Source organism: Bos javanicus, chromosome 24 (genome assembly GCF_032452875.1).
Source record: "Bos javanicus breed banteng chromosome 24, ARS-OSU_banteng_1.0, whole genome shotgun sequence".
Classification (NCBI taxonomy): domain Eukaryota; kingdom Metazoa; phylum Chordata; class Mammalia; order Artiodactyla; family Bovidae; genus Bos; species Bos javanicus.
Genome location: NC_083891.1, coordinates 20,909,910 through 20,927,483, shown reverse-complemented (window position 1 = coordinate 20,927,483; position 17,574 = coordinate 20,909,910). Strand labels below are relative to the sequence as shown.

Below are 17,574 nucleotides of genomic sequence, written 5' to 3'. Positions count from 1 at the left end.
TGCCATTTCCTCCTCCAGGGGAATCTTCCTGACCCAGGGGTCAAACCCAGATCTCCAGCATTATAGGCAGATACTTTACCATTTGAGCTACCAGAGAATAAAAATTACTTTTAGACATGAAAGTTTCAAAAATTTACATTTTCTCAGAAAGCTACTGGGCCCTGTATTTTTTTTTAAAAAATTGCAAGTGTAAACCAAGAAAGAATATGACATGTGATCTGAGAACCAGGGGTTCCCACACAAGAGGGATGCCAAGGAAATCCTGGGTAGGAGAGGGCTGAGAGGAGCAGGAGGGTGGAGGACGGCCAGAGGGGTGTTTCTGAGAGGAGTGTCCTAGGGCTAAAATATAGCATCGAGAAATTATTTGGTATTATCGAAAGAGGCATTTTCAGAGCTGTTGCAGGATATGAGATCTAACTGGCTGCCCAAGAAAAAAATAAACAACTGAAAAAAATTGAGGCAAATATTAACTTCAGAAAAAAACCCAAAAAGGTGTTCAAGAAAGGCCATGTAATCATGTGAACTACTTGGCATAAAAGTGAACAATAATAACACAACCATTACTTAAAAAATCGTGAGGACTCCCCTGGTGGTGGAATGAATAAGTATCCCCTGGCCAGTGCAGGGGACACGGGTTTGATCCCTGGTCTGGGAAGATTCCACGTGCTGTGGAGCAACTAAGCCCTCCCGCCACAATTACTGAGCCTGTGTGCTGCAACGACTGAAGCGGTGGGCCGAGAGCCTGTGCTCCAAAGGTGAGAAGCCACTGCAGTAAGAAGCCTGCTCACCGCAGCAAAGAGCAGCGCCTGCTCGCTGCAACTAGGGAAAGCCCACACAAACAACAAAGAGCCAGTGCAGCCAAAAACAAATAAATAAAACTTGTTATTGCTGTTTACTCACTAAGTCACGTTTGACTCTTTTGTGACCACATGGACTGTAGCCTGTCAGACTCCTCTGTCCAGGGGATTTTCCTGGCAAGAATACTGGAGTGGGTTGCCATTTCCTTCTCCAGGGGATCTTCCTGACCCGGGGAACCCGCATTGCAGGCCGATTCTTTACCAATGAGCTACCAGGGAAGCCCAAAATAGAAATCAGTAATAAATAAAAAGACTAAAAAAATAAGAATTTGACTAAAATCGTGATAAAACTATATTGGGATGATGGAGGAAGGAAGTCTGTAATGTAGCATGGTATAAAGTCAGTATATTCTCTAAAATTAGTTGATCAAAATAGAGCAGTGTCCTTATTATTTAAAAGTGAGTGCTTCTGGGAAGTGAGAAGGGAGGTAAGCGGTGATCATGAAACAGGGAACTGGTATTTTTTGTTATAACTCTTGACCTTTTAAACTACAAAAAGTTAAAACAGAATGATTTCAAAAAATACGTTGAGAAAAAAAGTTGGCTGTTAATCAGAGGAAAATATTATTGCTAAGAGCAGTTTCAAGTGAGTTGTCAGGGCAGAAATCCTCAAAAGAATTGAGGATGGCCTCTATGATTAAATTTTTTGAAGGTTTCATTTTAGGTGCCAGTCCCTATTTAAAGTTTTAAAACTAAAATTGAGTAAGACAAATTCCAATCCTTTAAAGTCTTGTGGTTTAGAAGAGCAGGCATACCAGTAAGCAAGTATTTTCAATGCAACATGAAAAGAGCTGCCATAGCCACAGTAGAAAGTAATCTGAGACCACAAAGGAAAGAGATACCATCCTTGTTTGGGGGTGAAGTTGGAGATGTCTCTCTAGAAGAGCTGATCTTAGAAATGTGTGTTGGAGGATAAGTGGGTTCAGCTGGCTAACTAGATAGGTAAGAGCATTCCAGGTTGAGAAGCTCACATGAAAAATCTCAGCATGTTTCAGTCAGTTCAGTCACTCAGTTGTGTTTGACTCTGCAACTCCATGGACTGCAGCAAGCCAGGCTTTCCTGTCCATCACCAACTCCCAGAGCTTATTCAAACTCATGTCCATCAAATTGGTGATGTCATCCAACCATCTCATCCTCTGCCATCCCATTCTCCTGCCTTCAATCTTTCCAGCATCAGGGTCATTTCAAATGAGTCAGTTCTTCCCATCAGGTGGCTAAAGTATTGGAGTTTCAGCTTCAGCATTAGCCCTTCCAATGAATATTCAGGACTGATCTCCTTTAGGATGACTGACTGGATATCTTTGCAGTCCAAGGGACTCTCAAGAATCTTCTTCAACACCACAGTTCAAAAGCATCAACTCTTCGGCACTCAGCTTTCTTTATATGCTCAGCTTTCAGCATGTTTGGGAAAGGGTAATAATTCAACATTGCCAGGATGTGAAGGAGTAAGTCTGGAGTGGTAAATTGGAGCAGATCTTAGACAGTCTTGTGGGTTTGGCATGTAAGGATTTTCCCCTGAGATATGACACATCTAATGTACATCTTTGAAAGATCACTGGCTCTGAGACACCCGTGGAAGCTCCAATGTAGGATGCAGGACTGGGGGTGGGAGACACATTGGAGGACTAGCATAGGAAGTGAGGGCCAGACAGAGGGAGAGTTGAGAAAGAGTTCAAAGGCTGATTCAGTGATAGGTCATAGTGACCAACAGGAGGATACAGGACCCAAAGATGTCTCTGATGTTTCACTCACGCACCAGAATCTATGGTGTGCCTTTTCTGTGCTAGGCACTCTGCCAGGCACTGGGGGCGGGGGGTGTATAGGGTTGAATATCACATGCTCCCTGCCCTACGCTGGTTTTCAGTTTAGTGGGAACACAGATATATATTAACAGAAACTGTAGTTGTGATGCTCTATTTTTACGAGGAGAACAGAGCCCAGAGGAAATGAGAAGAGCTGATGAAGAGGGAGACGGTGAACTTAGAATGGGTAGAACTAATGAAGCTGAGAGAAAAGAGTTTGAAAAAAGTGTGGTCCATGGTGACAGACGCTGCTGAGAAAGTGGATGGCAAGGCTGAGGTGTCCCCCTAACGAGGCAACAAGGATGGCACTAATGGTCTCAGAATAGCAGGGAGGGCTGTCCATCAGATGTTTTGGGGTGTGGAGCAAAGAGGTGGTGACGATGCTGAGAAATGAATGTAGCTCTTGCTTTCAGAAGCTGATCAGGAAGTGAAGAAGAGATAAGCCACGGAGAGGCAGCCTTCATAAAGATGTAGTTTTTAAGACAAAACACTTGAATATTTATGCTCATCAGGACCAGCTGTATAACTTGTGGATCCCAATGCAGAATGAAAATTCCAGTCCTCTTGTTAAATTGTTATGAATTTAAGGACCACAATAGCAGAGCGTGAAACCAGCGCGGGGCTCTTCTAAGAGCTGGGATCTGTACGATTAGCCCAGGCTGTGTGCCAGGAGGCTGGTCCTGATTCTCAAGGGGAAGGAGCCCAGGAAGGAAGGAAGAAGAAGGCCAGATCAGTGACACAGGCTGATCCCAGAGGAGCCAGGAAGGGACTCAGGATCCAGATGAAGTAGAGCCTTGAGCAAGAAGAAAACCAGGGCTTTGGTCATCTCTTGAGATGGAGGAGACGGAAGATGGACATTCCAATGGAGAGGAGGGGAGTGGGAAGGGGAGGACTTCACCCTGGAGCCATGACCTTCTTTATTGAATAATCTGTAGGTGAAGGGGCAGAAGCTTGTGGCAGCCTGAGATGAATGGAGGGCCACCGTGAGCAGTGCTGAGAAACCTGGGAGGAGCGGGGTGGGTCATTAGAGTGGCTGCTGCCAGCAGTGGATGGGGTGGGAACATTCTAGGGACCTGCTAGCTGAGGCCAAGAAAGTGATACAGCATGGAGGTCACTGACGGGCTGGGATTCATGTAGGGACAGAGGTTAGAAATGGGGCGGCTAGAAAGAATGGAGGCCTCCCTCACCGAGGAGAAACGAAAATGGTGATGAAAATGGCAGGGTAGGAGGCAGGGGTTCAGAGGGGATGGGATTTTAGCCTCTGCCCAAGAGCTGATGGTGAAGTTGATGTACTGGCCTGTCTAAAGGACTCGTGCAGAGAGAACTAGCTCTGCAGGAATGAGCAGGTGTCACGGATCATGGTTATTTTAAGAACAGGCGTTAAGCCTGGACGTGCGTCGGGGAGGGTCCACGGAAACGGAAGGTCACAGGTGCGCGTGAAGAGGCTAAGCGTGGGACGCGGGGTTACTTCCCCTTGAAGCCAGAAGGGGAGCCACATGTCACAAAGTCGGCTTGTTTAGACGCGGATGTTGAGAGCCACTGAGTTTAGTCCACGAGACCTGCATGAGGCACGAGGGTACCCGCGACCTTGGCCATAGCCTGGGAATGGAGAGAACCGGGAGTTCTTATTGGAAACGAAGGGGGTCACCCTCGAGCAGCGAGAAGCCTCGAGGCGCCGAGCAGGCCGAGGCGGGCAGCCTGCAAACCTTCCCTCCAAGTCCCTCCGTGCCCGGTGGGTCCCTCGCTCGCCGCGGCCTTCCTGCAATTCGGTGACCCCCCGGAAGCGCCCCTGTTGCCCCACTAGATCCATTTAGGGCTTTAGGAGACCTCACTGGCCAAGAGGCCGTGGGGATGCGGAGGATCAACCAGCACACGCAGCCCCCGAAGCCTCCCGCCTGGCGCCCTCCTGGGCTTGTTTCTTAAGAACCGCTGCCAGCGATCCCCGGTTCACCCTCCTCCTTCTTAGCTTCCTTCTCTCCGAGGGAAACCTCCCCGGAACCCTGCCCAGGGCTCCAGGTGGCTGCCACTACCCTGCTTACTTTCTTGCTTGTCGGGGTGGGGTGGGGTGGGGCGGGGGGCTTCCTCGCCTCCTGGTGCCCAGCTGGGGCTTTCCGAATCCAGGCAGCAGGAGTCCGGCCGCCGCCGCCTTCATCTGGAAAGAGTTAAGCCTGCTTTCAGATGGATAAGATGCCCGAGGACGGCTATGCCCCCACCCGCCCTACACCTCGGTTCCCCTAGCTCCGAGGGGTGCAGCTCGGCCGGGGCGCACGTGCTGCGGGGTCTGCCCGCGGAGCTTTGTGTGTGGGGAGGGTTCGGGGGTCTTTCCGCCAGCGCACTCGGCCCAGGGCTGCGGATACTGCGCGAGCCGCTCTCCCTTTCGCGTTCCTGGCGGCGAGTCGCGTGGGTCCCTGCTGGCGCGCGGGGGACGCAGAAGGGGAGGAGCCGGCGAGCCCCGGGAGGAGGGGGCCCGCCGGCCCCGCCCCCGTCCCGCCCCCCGCGGCCGGAGCCCGGGCAGCAGCCAGGCGCGCCGGAGCCTGCGAGCCCGCGAGCCAGCGAGCGGCGGCCGCGGCCTCCCCTGCTTGCGGTGACCCCCGTCGATCCCGGGGCCCGCGCCCCCCTGGGGCAGGGATGCATCATGGCCACGCTGGCCTGCCGGGTGCAGTTCTTGGACGATACGGACCCTTTCAACAGCACCAACTTCCCCGAGCCCAGCCGGCCGCCGCTGTTCACGTTCCGCGAGGACCTCGCGCTCGGCACCCAGCTGGCCGGGGTCCACCGACTGCTGCGGGCGCCGCACAAGGTACGGCCGGGCGGGAGGAGGGGTGGGGGGGCGGGCTGGGCCCCTTGGGCGCAGTCCCTGCTGCGGGACGCGCCGGGGTAGGGGCGCCGCGGGCGAGCTGAGCTGGGTGCGGCCGGGGGACCAGCGCCCAAGGGCAGACCTCCCCTCTCCCCGTTAGGCAGAGGGGTCCGGGCACGCGCCGGCTGGCTCGGGATCGCCCGGGCCGGCGAGGAGGACCGCCCCGCGTTCCGGCCCAGAGCGGGGGCGGGCAAGGCCGAACAGGTGCGGCGCCGACCGGAGGCGGGATGCAGAGGGTTCCCCGCGCCTCGCCGTTAGCTCGGCCGGGTGGGCGGGGTGGGTTCGGACGCCGGCGGTCGGTCCCCGCACCCTGGCGGGCGGGCGCCGAGCTGCGCGCGGAAAGAACCCGGGCCCCGGGGACTCTGGTCCTTTCGAGGAGGGCCCCGAGCGACGCCCGGGACAAAACCTCTTCGACCTCTGGGGCCGCTGCAGGCGGCAGCGCGACCCTCGAGATAAAGCACGCTTCCCGGGGACGCCTCTCCTTCCATCCCTGGGGGCGCCGCGGAGGACGCCGCCAGCGCTCAGCAATCGTGCTCAGAGCAGCCCCTTTTTTCTTAGAAGCAGGTGGTCTTTGGGGAGCAGTGGCCGTGGGAGGAGGGGCGGGGGCGCCGAGGGGCGGCCCTCGTGCACAAAGCCCGAAGTGAGTGACCCCTGGGAAGAATGGCTTGATTTTTTTTTTTTTTTTCTTTTTCTTTTTTAACCCTTTGCGGGACAGGCATCTTGCAAAGTGTGTGTGTTGCAGAGAGAGCTGGGCACTGAAAGCCAACCATTTAGTTTACCCAGGAAAACCCTTCCTCCCACTTCATAGAGTGACTGCATCTTGAATAACTTTCCTGGTACTTCACCCCCCCCCCCACACCCCCCACCTCCCCGGCTTAGGGTTCATATCAAAGCTTGTAGATGATTTATTCTTTGAGGATCAACAACTGATAAATATTTGGAAGCGTTAACACTTGATGACAAGAAGAACAAAATTAAGTTTTAAAAATTCCTTAGGTTTCTGTATGTTGTTCACCTGCCTTGGAAGAAGGGAGGGAGGTTGATGTGGAAACCAGTGAACTTTGGCAGTGGTGTCCGTTGGTAGTATATCACGGCTCCCCAGTCCCCTCCCCAGCCCCCATTACTTAATGAGTAACCCATCTTCAGGAATGAGGAGTAGGGCAGTTCTATCTCCTTTTCTCTGTGTTGGTGCAGGATGGATAGTCCCGGGAATCCCTGTGGTCATGAAAGGTTGGGTTGGGAGATGGGGAGACAGAAAGATGTCTTGTGGATTCAGCTTATCAGGATCACTTTGTCAGTTACTTGGTTCCTTGATCAGTGAATTCAGTTAAAAATCTTTGTAGGGCTTCTTCAGCATGGTTGTTTCATTCATTATGGTCTCTGATTATAGTGATCCTTTGTTGAAACCGCAGAAGACTCATAATTGTGGCCCTGTGACCTTGAAGTGGTTTCCTTGGATTTCAAACCCAGGGTTGACCTTTCAAGCTGGAAACTGACATACATTTTTATGTTTCCATGGATGAGCCCTGTAGCCTGATCCAGCGTTCCTGGTCTGGTAGGAGATCCCAATGCCCCAGCGTTACACTGTCCCCCGCCCCCATGCCCCCAGGAAGCCACAGCTCAGCAGATGCACTGGCTCACAGGACTTTCAGCGATGACCCTTGTGGAATAAACAGAACCTGAAGACGTCCCACAGACACCCTTGATCCCTTGTCTTGGGGGGCCCGGCCAGCCTCAGTCTCAGAGTCTGTTGCCTGAAGACCCCTGTCGTACCATCAGATGTGTGGCATGGTTGTTCACATCTAGAGCCGACTCAGTGGCTGGTTGTATTAGCCAGGGTTCTACAAAGCAGAATTCAGGGCATTTCTGTGCCCAGGTGTGCATTACTATTGTAAAATGCTGGTTAATTTCCAGCAGGAGATCTCCCAGATTGAATGATCCATCTGTGATAGACAGAGCTAATGAGTTTTGAGTGCTTGGTATGTAGGTGTGTGCTCTACTAGGGATGTCAGTGTGGCATCTCATTTCATGTTACACATATCTGTCAAGTGCTGACTTTTACTGGACCTGTTTGATGGATGAGGAAACTGAGGCCAAGAACAGTTGAGTAACCTAGTTTCTCTAAGAGTGGGAGCTGATATTGAAACGTGGTCTGTGTGACTTGAGACCCCACTGCTGTTCTGCTCCCTGGACCAGTCGTTTGGCCAACTCCGCATCTACTCTGGCTTCTGTTCCATTAACTCGGGGAGTTCCCGACTCAGTTTTCTAGGCCAGGTACTTTTTGGCCTGGGGCAAGTGAATGTTACTAGCATGAGTAAGAGCACTGAGACAGAATTGCTGATCTGATAGAGTTCACAGCCAGAGGGGGAAACAAATTGTTACCAACCTGGCTATGAATTAGCTAACGGTGAGGGAGTGGGCATGCCCCTGCCATGGGTCTCCTTGAGCCTGGCCTGGCAGGAAGATGAGTTTCTGGAGCAGGGGATATTCTGGGTGGTGAAGGGGGAGAAGCGTGACTGTGAAACTTCAGAAACTCTTAGCATCCTCAGCCATCTTACCTGGGAATGCAGACTTTTGCTCGAAGTAGATGGCATACACAGAAAAGTGTGCAGGCCCCACGTGAGCAGCTGGATGAATTTTCACTAAGTGGACACACCTGTGTAACACACCCCTCAAAGACCCTGCAGAGGGTCTTAATTTGTAAAGTTCCCCTAAGGAGTCTCTGTGCTGGGAACCTCTGAATTGGTTTACCCCTCATGTCCTTCTCAGCCCAAGCTTGAGCCTATGTATCTTTTCCTAACCTTGGGAAGTATGTATAAATTTATCTTTTGTTTGCTGACTCCATTCGAAATTAGTTGTTCATTTAAACCATTGACTTGGACAGAAACAACACAGTGTTCTTATAATGTTTTCTTTTTTTTCCCTAAGCTGGTAGACTGAAGCCTCCCCTCCCCCCAGATTTTTATAGTAGTTCCTTGAGGATGATTAAATAAATGATTGGTCTGATAACAAAAAGGTCAGTACAGAGAATAGGTACCGTATTCTCACTGGGGAGATGTTTATTCTGGTGGTTATATGTTTTATCTGGACTATGTGAGGCCTTTTGTTTTCAAATGCTGCATGAACAGGTGTTTATTTCTGGTTTAGTGCCTTAAAAAGAATTATAGGACTTCTAATTTACAAAAAACTGTGCAGTAGAATTAACAGAATCATGGACCTTTCAAAGCATGAATGTCTTTGGATTAATTGGTGCTAAAGGCAAAGACTCTAAGGATTCTTATTTCTTTTTGAGAGGCAAACTGAAATTGTAGAATATTACAAAAAAGTGCTAACTAGCATGTGTGTCAAAATGGCAATTATGACCTAATAATTTAATTCAGGAAATGTTTCCCTGGCTGCTTCGGACTAGAGAGTAGAGAATAATAGCTCTCAGGTTCTGGCCACTTGCCTGCGCCAAGCACTGTCCCAGACATGCATTCTTCTGCCAAGCCCGAGACCACCCCATGGGTCAGGCACTGGGACAGTTGCATCTCAAAGCCGAAGAGCCCGAAGCAAAAAAAAAAGTCAGCGGGCCATGTGAGTGGGAAGTTCCAGGACTGGCATTTGGCACCAGGTCCGAGCCCTTAATGACTCTACTTCTGTGTCTTGAGTTTCCTCCTTCCAGGCAGCCTGCCCACGTTTCAGAGTTCCATCCTCTCATTGGATTAGCCTGGACGGTGCCCTGTTCATTCCTTTCTCACTGCCTTTCTCTTTGTGGTTCCCTTGCTGCCTCGGCTACACCACCTGCAAGACAGCTGATTGCTGTGAGGATTGGAACCTTGGTCCTCCGCGTGTGGGCTGGGTGTCACCTGGGCTCTTAGAAATGCACTCTCAGGCCTCCCCAGGCCTGCGGAGTCAGAATGTGTGTTTTCCCAAGATGCATTGAAGATTCCTGTGCACACTGCAGTCTGGGCAGCGGGGACTAGAGGTCATTTAAGTTAGACTCAGTGCAGGGCTAAGAGGGTTTTCCATGCGCCCCCTGTTCACGCATACCTGCCTTGAAGGTAAAGACCTGGCTGCCCAGTTCTCCAGGGTTCTCCCTGAGGCTGAGCAGCACTAAGACGAAGCGTGCACTGAGATGATTGATGGGCGTCAGTTTTAGAACACAAATCCACTGGTATTACTGCTCTAATGAATTTCCACCTTAATCCTCTTAAGGGACACATCTGTTTGTTACATTACATTAAGATTTTTTAAAGATGAGGTCATTAGTAAAGTTGGCCAGTGTGTTGTGTCACACAGCATCTTAGGACAAAACTGTTTGAGAATGTTGGATGAACAGCTATGGGCGTCTCCAACCCGAGTTGACTCCCAGTCTACCGTAATTAGCTCAGTTGGTTGGAGCTGGGCTATTGGGATCAGGCTCGTGGGATTGAACCCTTTATGGGTCAGTTGGCTTTGTGCCATGCGTGGCCACAGACTGCATCAGGAACCCAGTTGGATGTCCAGCGGGCGCAGGTATGGCTCCCTGCCAGGGTCTGGGTGGGGGTGGTCTGGCAGAAACCTTTGGGGGTGAAGGGCTACTGTATAATGCGCTTGTTCTAGGCACTGTTCAGTGAGCCTTGGCGTTACAACCCCATTGACCTCACAAGAGTTAGTGCAGACCGACAGTGGTGTCTGCAGTTAACAGATGAGGAAACTGAGGCACAGGGAGCTTAGGCAGGTTGTCTAAGGTCACACTACTTTTAAGTGGAGGAGCTGGGATTTAAGGTCAAGTCTTTTTTTACTCCAGAGCCTGTAGCCAACTGTGTCCCATTATTAGAAAACTGGCAGAGCACATGCGCTCTGTGCTGGGCGAGGGGAGGGCGGAGGGGGCTGCCTGTCACAGGCTGTGAGTTAAGTCGGTGAGCTCTGCTAAGTCCTTCCAGTGCAGAAGCTCTTGGGAGTCTGTGCCTCTTGCCCTCGGAGTCCAACCTGCTTCCCTCTGGAAAACACAGTACTGCCTTTGCCCTCCTCCTCTGGACTCTGAAATGTTCGTCTTTAACGGTGGCAGATTTAAAACTGATTAACGTGCTGAAACCAACTCAGGAGCAACCCCCCCCCCCACCCCCCAACTCCAGCCTGCATCCCCCTCCATGGTTTATTTTTCTCTGAAGTGTCCCTGGAACCTTCCTGTCCTCAGATGGAGGACAGTCACCTCTCCTGCAACCTCCGTACTGTACCTCTGGCCAGCTCAGGAGTGTCCCGGCTCTAAACCCGGTTTTCTAATCTGAGTAGCTGGTTCCACGTCTGTGGGGCATTTCCAGTCTTGAGTTTGTCAGCATCTGGTCCTTTACGGAGGCAATCAGACTGCTTTTTGTTTGTTTTTGTTTTAGCTATTTTATTGGGTTATGTTACTGTGCCTTGTTCTGAACTAAGTAAGAAAGAATGGGGAAATTGTTACAATGAATGTTAAACCTCACCACAGGGATGTAATCAACAAAATCCAGATTGGGGGAAATTATAGTTTCTCTAACAAATAAATGGTAAAGGAGAAGTTGGAGATGGAAGGAAACCTTAGATTAAAAGAGATTTAAGAGATATATCCACCGGTTGCAACGTGTGGCTCTAACTGGATGCTGATTCAAACAAACACATTACAAACAAATATTTGAGACCATTGGGGAAACCTGAACAGTGACTTCTGGATATTAAAAATTAGTAAAGTTAAGTTAATAAAAATAAAATGAATAACAGTATTTAACATTAAAATTATTAAAGTGTATAATAATATTGTGCTGTGTTTAAAAGTTTGTGTGTTTCAGAGATACATACTGAAATATTTATAGATGAAATCATATAATTTGCTTCAAAATAATCTTGGTTGAGGGGCAAGAAGTAGGTGGGTGAATATATAGAGGAAATAAGATGGACTATGAGTTAGAGCTGGTTGATAGATATATGGGTGAGTCATTAGACTGTTTTCTGTACTTTTTCATACATTTAACTTTGTTTTTAATAAAAGAGATAAAAAGCTAGATTATGGGTTCTAAGGTTCCCTTTGGGTTCACAGTCCTTTCATTAAGTGTCAATGTGTGCCCTAAGTGTGTTTGCTATGACTGAGGTGGCTGATCAGCAAATTTTTTTGTAGTGCCTCTACTGATATTTAAGTCCAGTGTTCCCATCCTTGATCCCCTACTGCTCTATCTGTAGTTTAATTAAATGAAAGAGAAAGGAAAGGAAAGTGAAGTTGCTCATATTTACTATTAAGTGTGCCACACCCTGGACACCTGGCTTTCAACCCTCCTGACCACTGTGAGGGGACTTCCGCCCTCTGACGTCATCACGCAGGCTGCAGGCGCTGGAGGGGTGTGAGTGCCGGACCCGCGGGGAAGCAGCTGGCTGACCGCCGCCTGAGAGGTACAGTCTCCACTGCCTCCCTGACTTCCATCTTGTCCACAGCTTCAACGGATGTTTCTGGGCTCCCCGATCCCCTAAGTAGTGTATTCTTGGGCTAACACCCCCCCACCCCCACTGTCTTACTCACAAGTTTATAGCAAATCTTAATGGAATGAGGTGGAGGTTCCCTCCTTGCCTGGGAACCTGGCCATTAATAGGAAAAAATGAAAACTTAGAGATGGGGTCCATTCATTGGGTTTTAATGGAGGGAACAGTGTAGGAATCAGGCCTGTGTGACCAGCTAAGGAGGAAACAGGGTCAGAGTACGGCCCTTCTCTGCTCCAAACCTCCCTCAGTGCCCCCTGCCATTCAGGGTCACCCAGGCCCTTGAGGGGCTGGCCTGCTGCTCCCTGAGGTTTGGTTGCTTGGTTTGTTTCATGGTCTGCTTGGTTTACTGGTCTAGCCCTAGAACTCAGAACAGTGCCTGGAACATTGTTCGTGTAAATAGCTGTTGAATGATAGAGTCAAAGGGAAAAAAGAGGGGTCTTCTCACCCCAGCCATGTCCATGCAGAAGTCCCTTCTGTGAAGCCCCTGGTCAGACATGTTCTAGCTGCTTCTCCATGGATGATAGAGAGCAGTTGGCACCCTCCCTTTAAGGGTGGCCTTTCTCCATTTTTAAAAAATTTATTTAGTTTTTAATTGAAGGATAATTGCTTTACAGAATTGTGTTGTTTTCTGTCAAACCTCAACATGAATCAGCCATAGGTATACATATGTCCTCTCCCTCTTGAACCTCCCTCCCACCTCCCTCCCCATCCCACTCCTCTGGTGGTGGTTTAATCACTAAATCATGTCCTACTCTTGTGACCCCATGGACCAGGCTCTTCTGTCCATGGAATTTCCCAGGCAAGAGTATTGGAATGGATTGCCATTTCCTTCTCTCCTGGATCTTCCTGACCCAGGGATCGAACCAGAATCTCCTGCATTGCAGGCAGATTATTTACCCTGAGCTACCTGGGAAGCCCCTAGGTTGATACAGAGTCCCTGTTTGAGTTCCCTGAGACACAGCAAATTCCCATTGCTTATCTATTTTACATATGGTAATGTAAGTTTCTCCATTTTTGACCTTTATTTGTTAGAATTTATTCTTTATTTGTCCCTGATTTTCACCGGGAAAGGTGGATCCTCATATCCCCACAGATGGGGATGAAAGTGGATCTGGACCATTAATTGCCTGAGTGAGTCCAAGAGGATGGAAATAGGATGGATAAGGCAGAAGAACCATGACCTCAGGGTTTGGTAAGTAGAGTGACCTGTGACCTGCAGAGAGTGCTGGAAGGAGTTATGGAAAGTGTGGATACTTTTCCCAGTGATGACAGAAGTAAAAAGCTGCTTTCTTTTTGTGTTGAAGCTGAGTCGTCTGGATTGTTTTTATTACTCAAATCAATGTGTGTATCTTGATATGTGTATGTCCGGTACCCTAAGGCATTTTCACACTTGCAATTCCATTTTGCTGTTTGTGTGGAATCAGGGAGACATCGCTGGGGAGAGGTTACAGCTAACAAAGCTAGATTCAAGGAGGGGAAGGCCAGGGAGCAAAGAGTCTGTCCTTATGAAACAAACAAAGCGTCTGTTCCCATCACAGAATGAGCATGTGTATGTATTTTGAGACTACAGAAAAGCACACTGAAGAAATAGAAATCACTTTTCTTAACACCCAAAGGGAACTATTCTTAACATGTTCTACCAGAATTAAAATATACCATTGTATTTGTGTAGTGTGTCATCTTTAATGCATGTACCATGGCCCATGTCAGCATTGCTCTGTGAGGGAAAAGTCTCTGTTTTCTTCAGTGTTTATTTGTCCTGTGTGTGTGTGTTAAGTCGCTTTAGTTGTGTCTGACTCTTTGAGACCCTGTGGACTGTAGCCTGCCAGGCTCCTTTGTCTATAGGATTCCTCAGGCAAGAATACTGGAGTGGGTTGTCATGCCCCCTTCCAGGGGATCTTCCTCACCCAGGGATTGAACCTGTGTCTCTTATGTCTCCTACACTGGCAAGTGGGTTCTTTACTACTAGTGCCACCAGGAAGCCTTGCTTTTCTGGTAAGGGCACTAATCCCATCAGGGGGTCCTACCCTCATGACCTTATTTAAACCTAATTACTGCCCAAAGGCCATGATAGCATCGCATTGAGGAGTAGGGCCTCAACATATTGCGGAGACACATTCACTTCCTGACAGCCAACACGCATTATAAAATTGTACATATGGAAATGTAGGTAAGAAATGTTTAAGATGGAACGAGTAGCTTCCTTCTCCCAGACCTGCTCGCTACACCCCTTCTGCATCTCCCTGTTTGGAAACACCATGAGAACTGCTCATCAGCCTCAGCTCCTCTGCGCCTATCCCATCCCTTGCTTTCCATTCCCGAGTCATCCGGGCTCCCATCTGGACTCTGTATGTAAGTGCTCTGATCTACCCCCAACCTGCTTTCTCTGCCGCCGCCGCCTTCTTGCTGGTGGTTTCCCATTATTATCAGGGTAAAGTCATAGCTTGTCACAGGACACCCAGGCCTCTCTGGGACCTGGCCTCCTGTCTGCCACTCCCAGTCGGTCCTGACCGTCCTTCCCTCCCCATCACTCCCCATCCCTCACTGTGCTGAAATGCTTGCAGTTTCACAGAGAGGCTGCCCTGGTGGTTCAAGCCCGTGGCTCTCCCCAGTCTGCCCCTCCACCCTCCAGCTTGGAGGGAGACCGTGCCTGTGGGTCATCTCCACTGCCTTTCATGGCCCCCTCCCCGTCCCATGCAGGCCCCTCGCCTCCTCCCACCTGTGACGCTCTGGTTCTTCATCCCTTCTTACCATCTCCCCACCAGCTATAAACCTTTAGTAGCAGAAAGTGCATTTCAACTCCCCACTCAGCTCAGAGTTCCTCGAAGAGTGCCTGATACACAATAAGCCCCAATAAAAGAACCAAAGAAAGTTAAGTGAAAAAGTGCAGCTGTATTTATATACATGATGACTCTGCAACAGGAGGGCCTTCAAGAGCCAATATCCTCACATCTTTTTCAGGTTCCTAACCTCCAAACGTGATTTGCATGTCATAATTTCCCTCACAAACTGTGGCTGAGTGAGGTATAACCAGCTCTTCAGAGCCTCAAAACCTTATTTTCTGGCCTCTTCCACACCAAGCCCAGGCCATCCCCTGAGGCAGGAAGCCTGGGGTTGGCCAGAGAAGGCACACTGTCGGTCAGCATCGTTTCTTGTTGCATTGGCAGGGGTGGGTGCGTGCTCCGGGGCCCTCCTGGGTGGGGGTCCCGAGGTCTGCTCCGTGGGGCCAGGCTTGAGGCCTGTAGGGCCAGGCGGGGGAGCACTGACTCATGCCCATTTTCCCATTTGTTCCCGAGCCTTCCTGGTTGACTGCTGCTGCCCAGGCTGGGCGCGGGGAGGGCGAGGAGAGTTGTGAGCTGGTGTGTGTGTCTGGGGCGGGGGGTGGGGGACAGAGGTGGCCTCAGTGAGTGGTGGGGATTCTGAGCAGAGGATGGATCTGGGAGACTGGAGGGGTGCCTGCAGAGTCCAGCCACCCTTCTTGCCCCCAGGGGAGATTCAGGTCTTTGCCAACTGCGGTGGCTATGGAGAGATTTTATTTCAGGCGATGGCACTCACCTAAGAGGGATCTATTACCCCTTTTCAGGATCAGATGGTAGCTGCAGCCACAGGAGAGCCTGTCTGGCTTCAGATCGCAGCTTCCATAAATCACCAGCCCCTCTGGCTTCTGCACGACCAGGGAGTTTCTCAGTGGCTGGTGTCTGAGTGCCCTGTGCCTGGGGGTGAGGAGGCCCGTCTAGTCCTCTTGGGGTCTCCCATTCAGATTTAGCAGGGCCGGGTGTCTGGGGGCAGGGAAAAGAGAGCAGCTGGGCACCCTGTCCAGAACAATAGTCATGGATATGAGTGGTTTTTTGTTCCCAGAATTGGGTGCATTTTTGTGGACGGTGATTCATCCCTGAATATGCCAGGAGCAGAACCACGGCGTGTCTGTGCAGTTCACAAGGCGCTGGGACGCAGGCTCGCCTGGCTGGTCCTCACACAGCCCTGCAGGAGGGGGCGATGGGCTATGTAGGCCCCGTCTCCAAGTTGAGAAAACTAAATTCACATTGCTTTCAGGACTGAAACATAAAGATGGCTAGAGCTCACATACATGTCTTCTGACTTCAGGCTCACTACGGAGTGAACACAACTGGGGGGATATTTCTGCTGAGTTCATAGACCTCACAGGTAACGACTTGGTGATTATTATAATTTTATTTTTTTTGAGAGCTGGGGAGCAGGCGGGGCTGAGTGGGAAGCTTTATTTCTATCGATGCCACTGATCCCAGCACATGATAATCATCTCCTTTATTGTGGTGCTTGGTTGGAGAAATAAGTCAGAAAAGTGAAACGGCCTCTGAAGGCAGCACGTGACTCACGTCTAAGTGTGATGTAGGCAGCCTGGCCTGTAGCAACGTCAGAAGTGGGAAAACTCCATGTGGACCGCGCAGTCCAGAAAGCCTCCTGGAGAGAGCAGTGGGGTGTGAGTAGGTGAAAGGAAACGGGAAGGCCGTCCATGCGGGTGAGAAGCAGATGGGAGGCGTGTGGGGATCAGGTGCGGATGGCTCTGGGTGAGTGAGAAGGGCCTGCTAGCTGTGGGCCACAGGCTGGGGTGCTACCAGCTGTGAGCACAAGACTGAGAAGTTACTTCCATTCCATGTAGGGAAACATGAAGAGAAAGAAAGGGAACAGGAGAAAAAGCCAGAAATTTGGGAAGGAAATGATTATAGAGAAAAATCTAGGGAAGGGGGAAACAGGGAAAGGAAGACAGAGTAGGATGGTCAGGCAGTGACTGCAAAGCCACCTTGTGAGGAATGCCTGGGAGGATGAGGAGCTCGGGACCTGCCACGAGGGGCACATGGCCTGGGCCTGGGGCAGGGTCTCTCAAAGCCCACGGCCACGTCTCCGCCGATTCCTGGTGGGCTGAGGGGCTCGCCAGCGAGGCTTCAGGTATGACCCTTTCTCCCACCTTCCTCGCTTTTGTGGGTGTCTGCTCAGTGTCAGGCTCTGTTGGAGCCAGCGCAGGCACTAGAGTGAGTGAAACAAGAGTCGGTGAAGTGGCTGGGCCCCAGTTCCAGCCCGCTCCCTCTCCTCACGCTTTGGAACGTAGCATCTCCCTTGTGGGGCTGTTGTGAACAAAACCAAAAATGGATCCTGCTGTTGCGTGTCCCTGGGGACTGCCACTTGGCTTTCGTGGTCTCCAGCCCTACTGCTCTGTGGGCCTGGGCAGGCTGTGCTTCTCTTTTTGTGGACACCCCCACCCTGTCCCCACTCCGTCATCTCCCCCACCTCCCCTGCCGCTGCAGAGACAAAGCAGAACCTTCATCCGCAGCTCCTGCCCCCACTGGCCTGTCTGCCCCTCTCCATGTGCCCCCTCCTTCCCGACAGGGCAGCTGTGTCCCCTCTCCTGGCCGGGCCAGGCCCCTTTCTGCTGGATCTTCAACCCCTGCTTCGCTCTGGGATCCCTTCTTAAGCCTTGCGAGGGACTAACACCTCCTTCATCCAGCATTCCACCCCCCTTCCTGTCTTCTGCCTTCACCTCTCCTCCAGCCCAAGTGTCTTTTGAGCTTGTCTGAGCCCCTCTGTCTGGCTCCCTCCCCACCAGCCCAATCACAGT

At 50.7% G+C, this 17,574-nt stretch overlaps 1 protein-coding gene across 8 annotated transcripts in view; it reads left to right on the top strand.

Annotated features, from left to right (window-relative positions):
• The first annotated feature begins 5,183 nt into the window (after positions 1-5,183).
• FHOD3 (formin homology 2 domain containing 3) overlaps positions 5,184-17,574 on the top strand; it is a 521,499-nt gene continuing 509,108 nt past the window's right edge. For 6 of the 8 annotated variants that reach the window (XM_061400421.1, XM_061400420.1, XM_061400418.1 and 3 more), the window contains exon 1: positions 5,185-5,459. In XM_061400421.1, the coding sequence (XP_061256405.1) occupies positions 5,295-5,459 (165 nt within the window). In that variant the 5' untranslated portion in view covers positions 5,185-5,294. Of the gene's footprint in view, positions 5,460-17,574 lie in introns of all 8 variants that reach the window. The other 2 variants (XM_061400414.1, XM_061400417.1) reach the window with 1 other exon arrangement.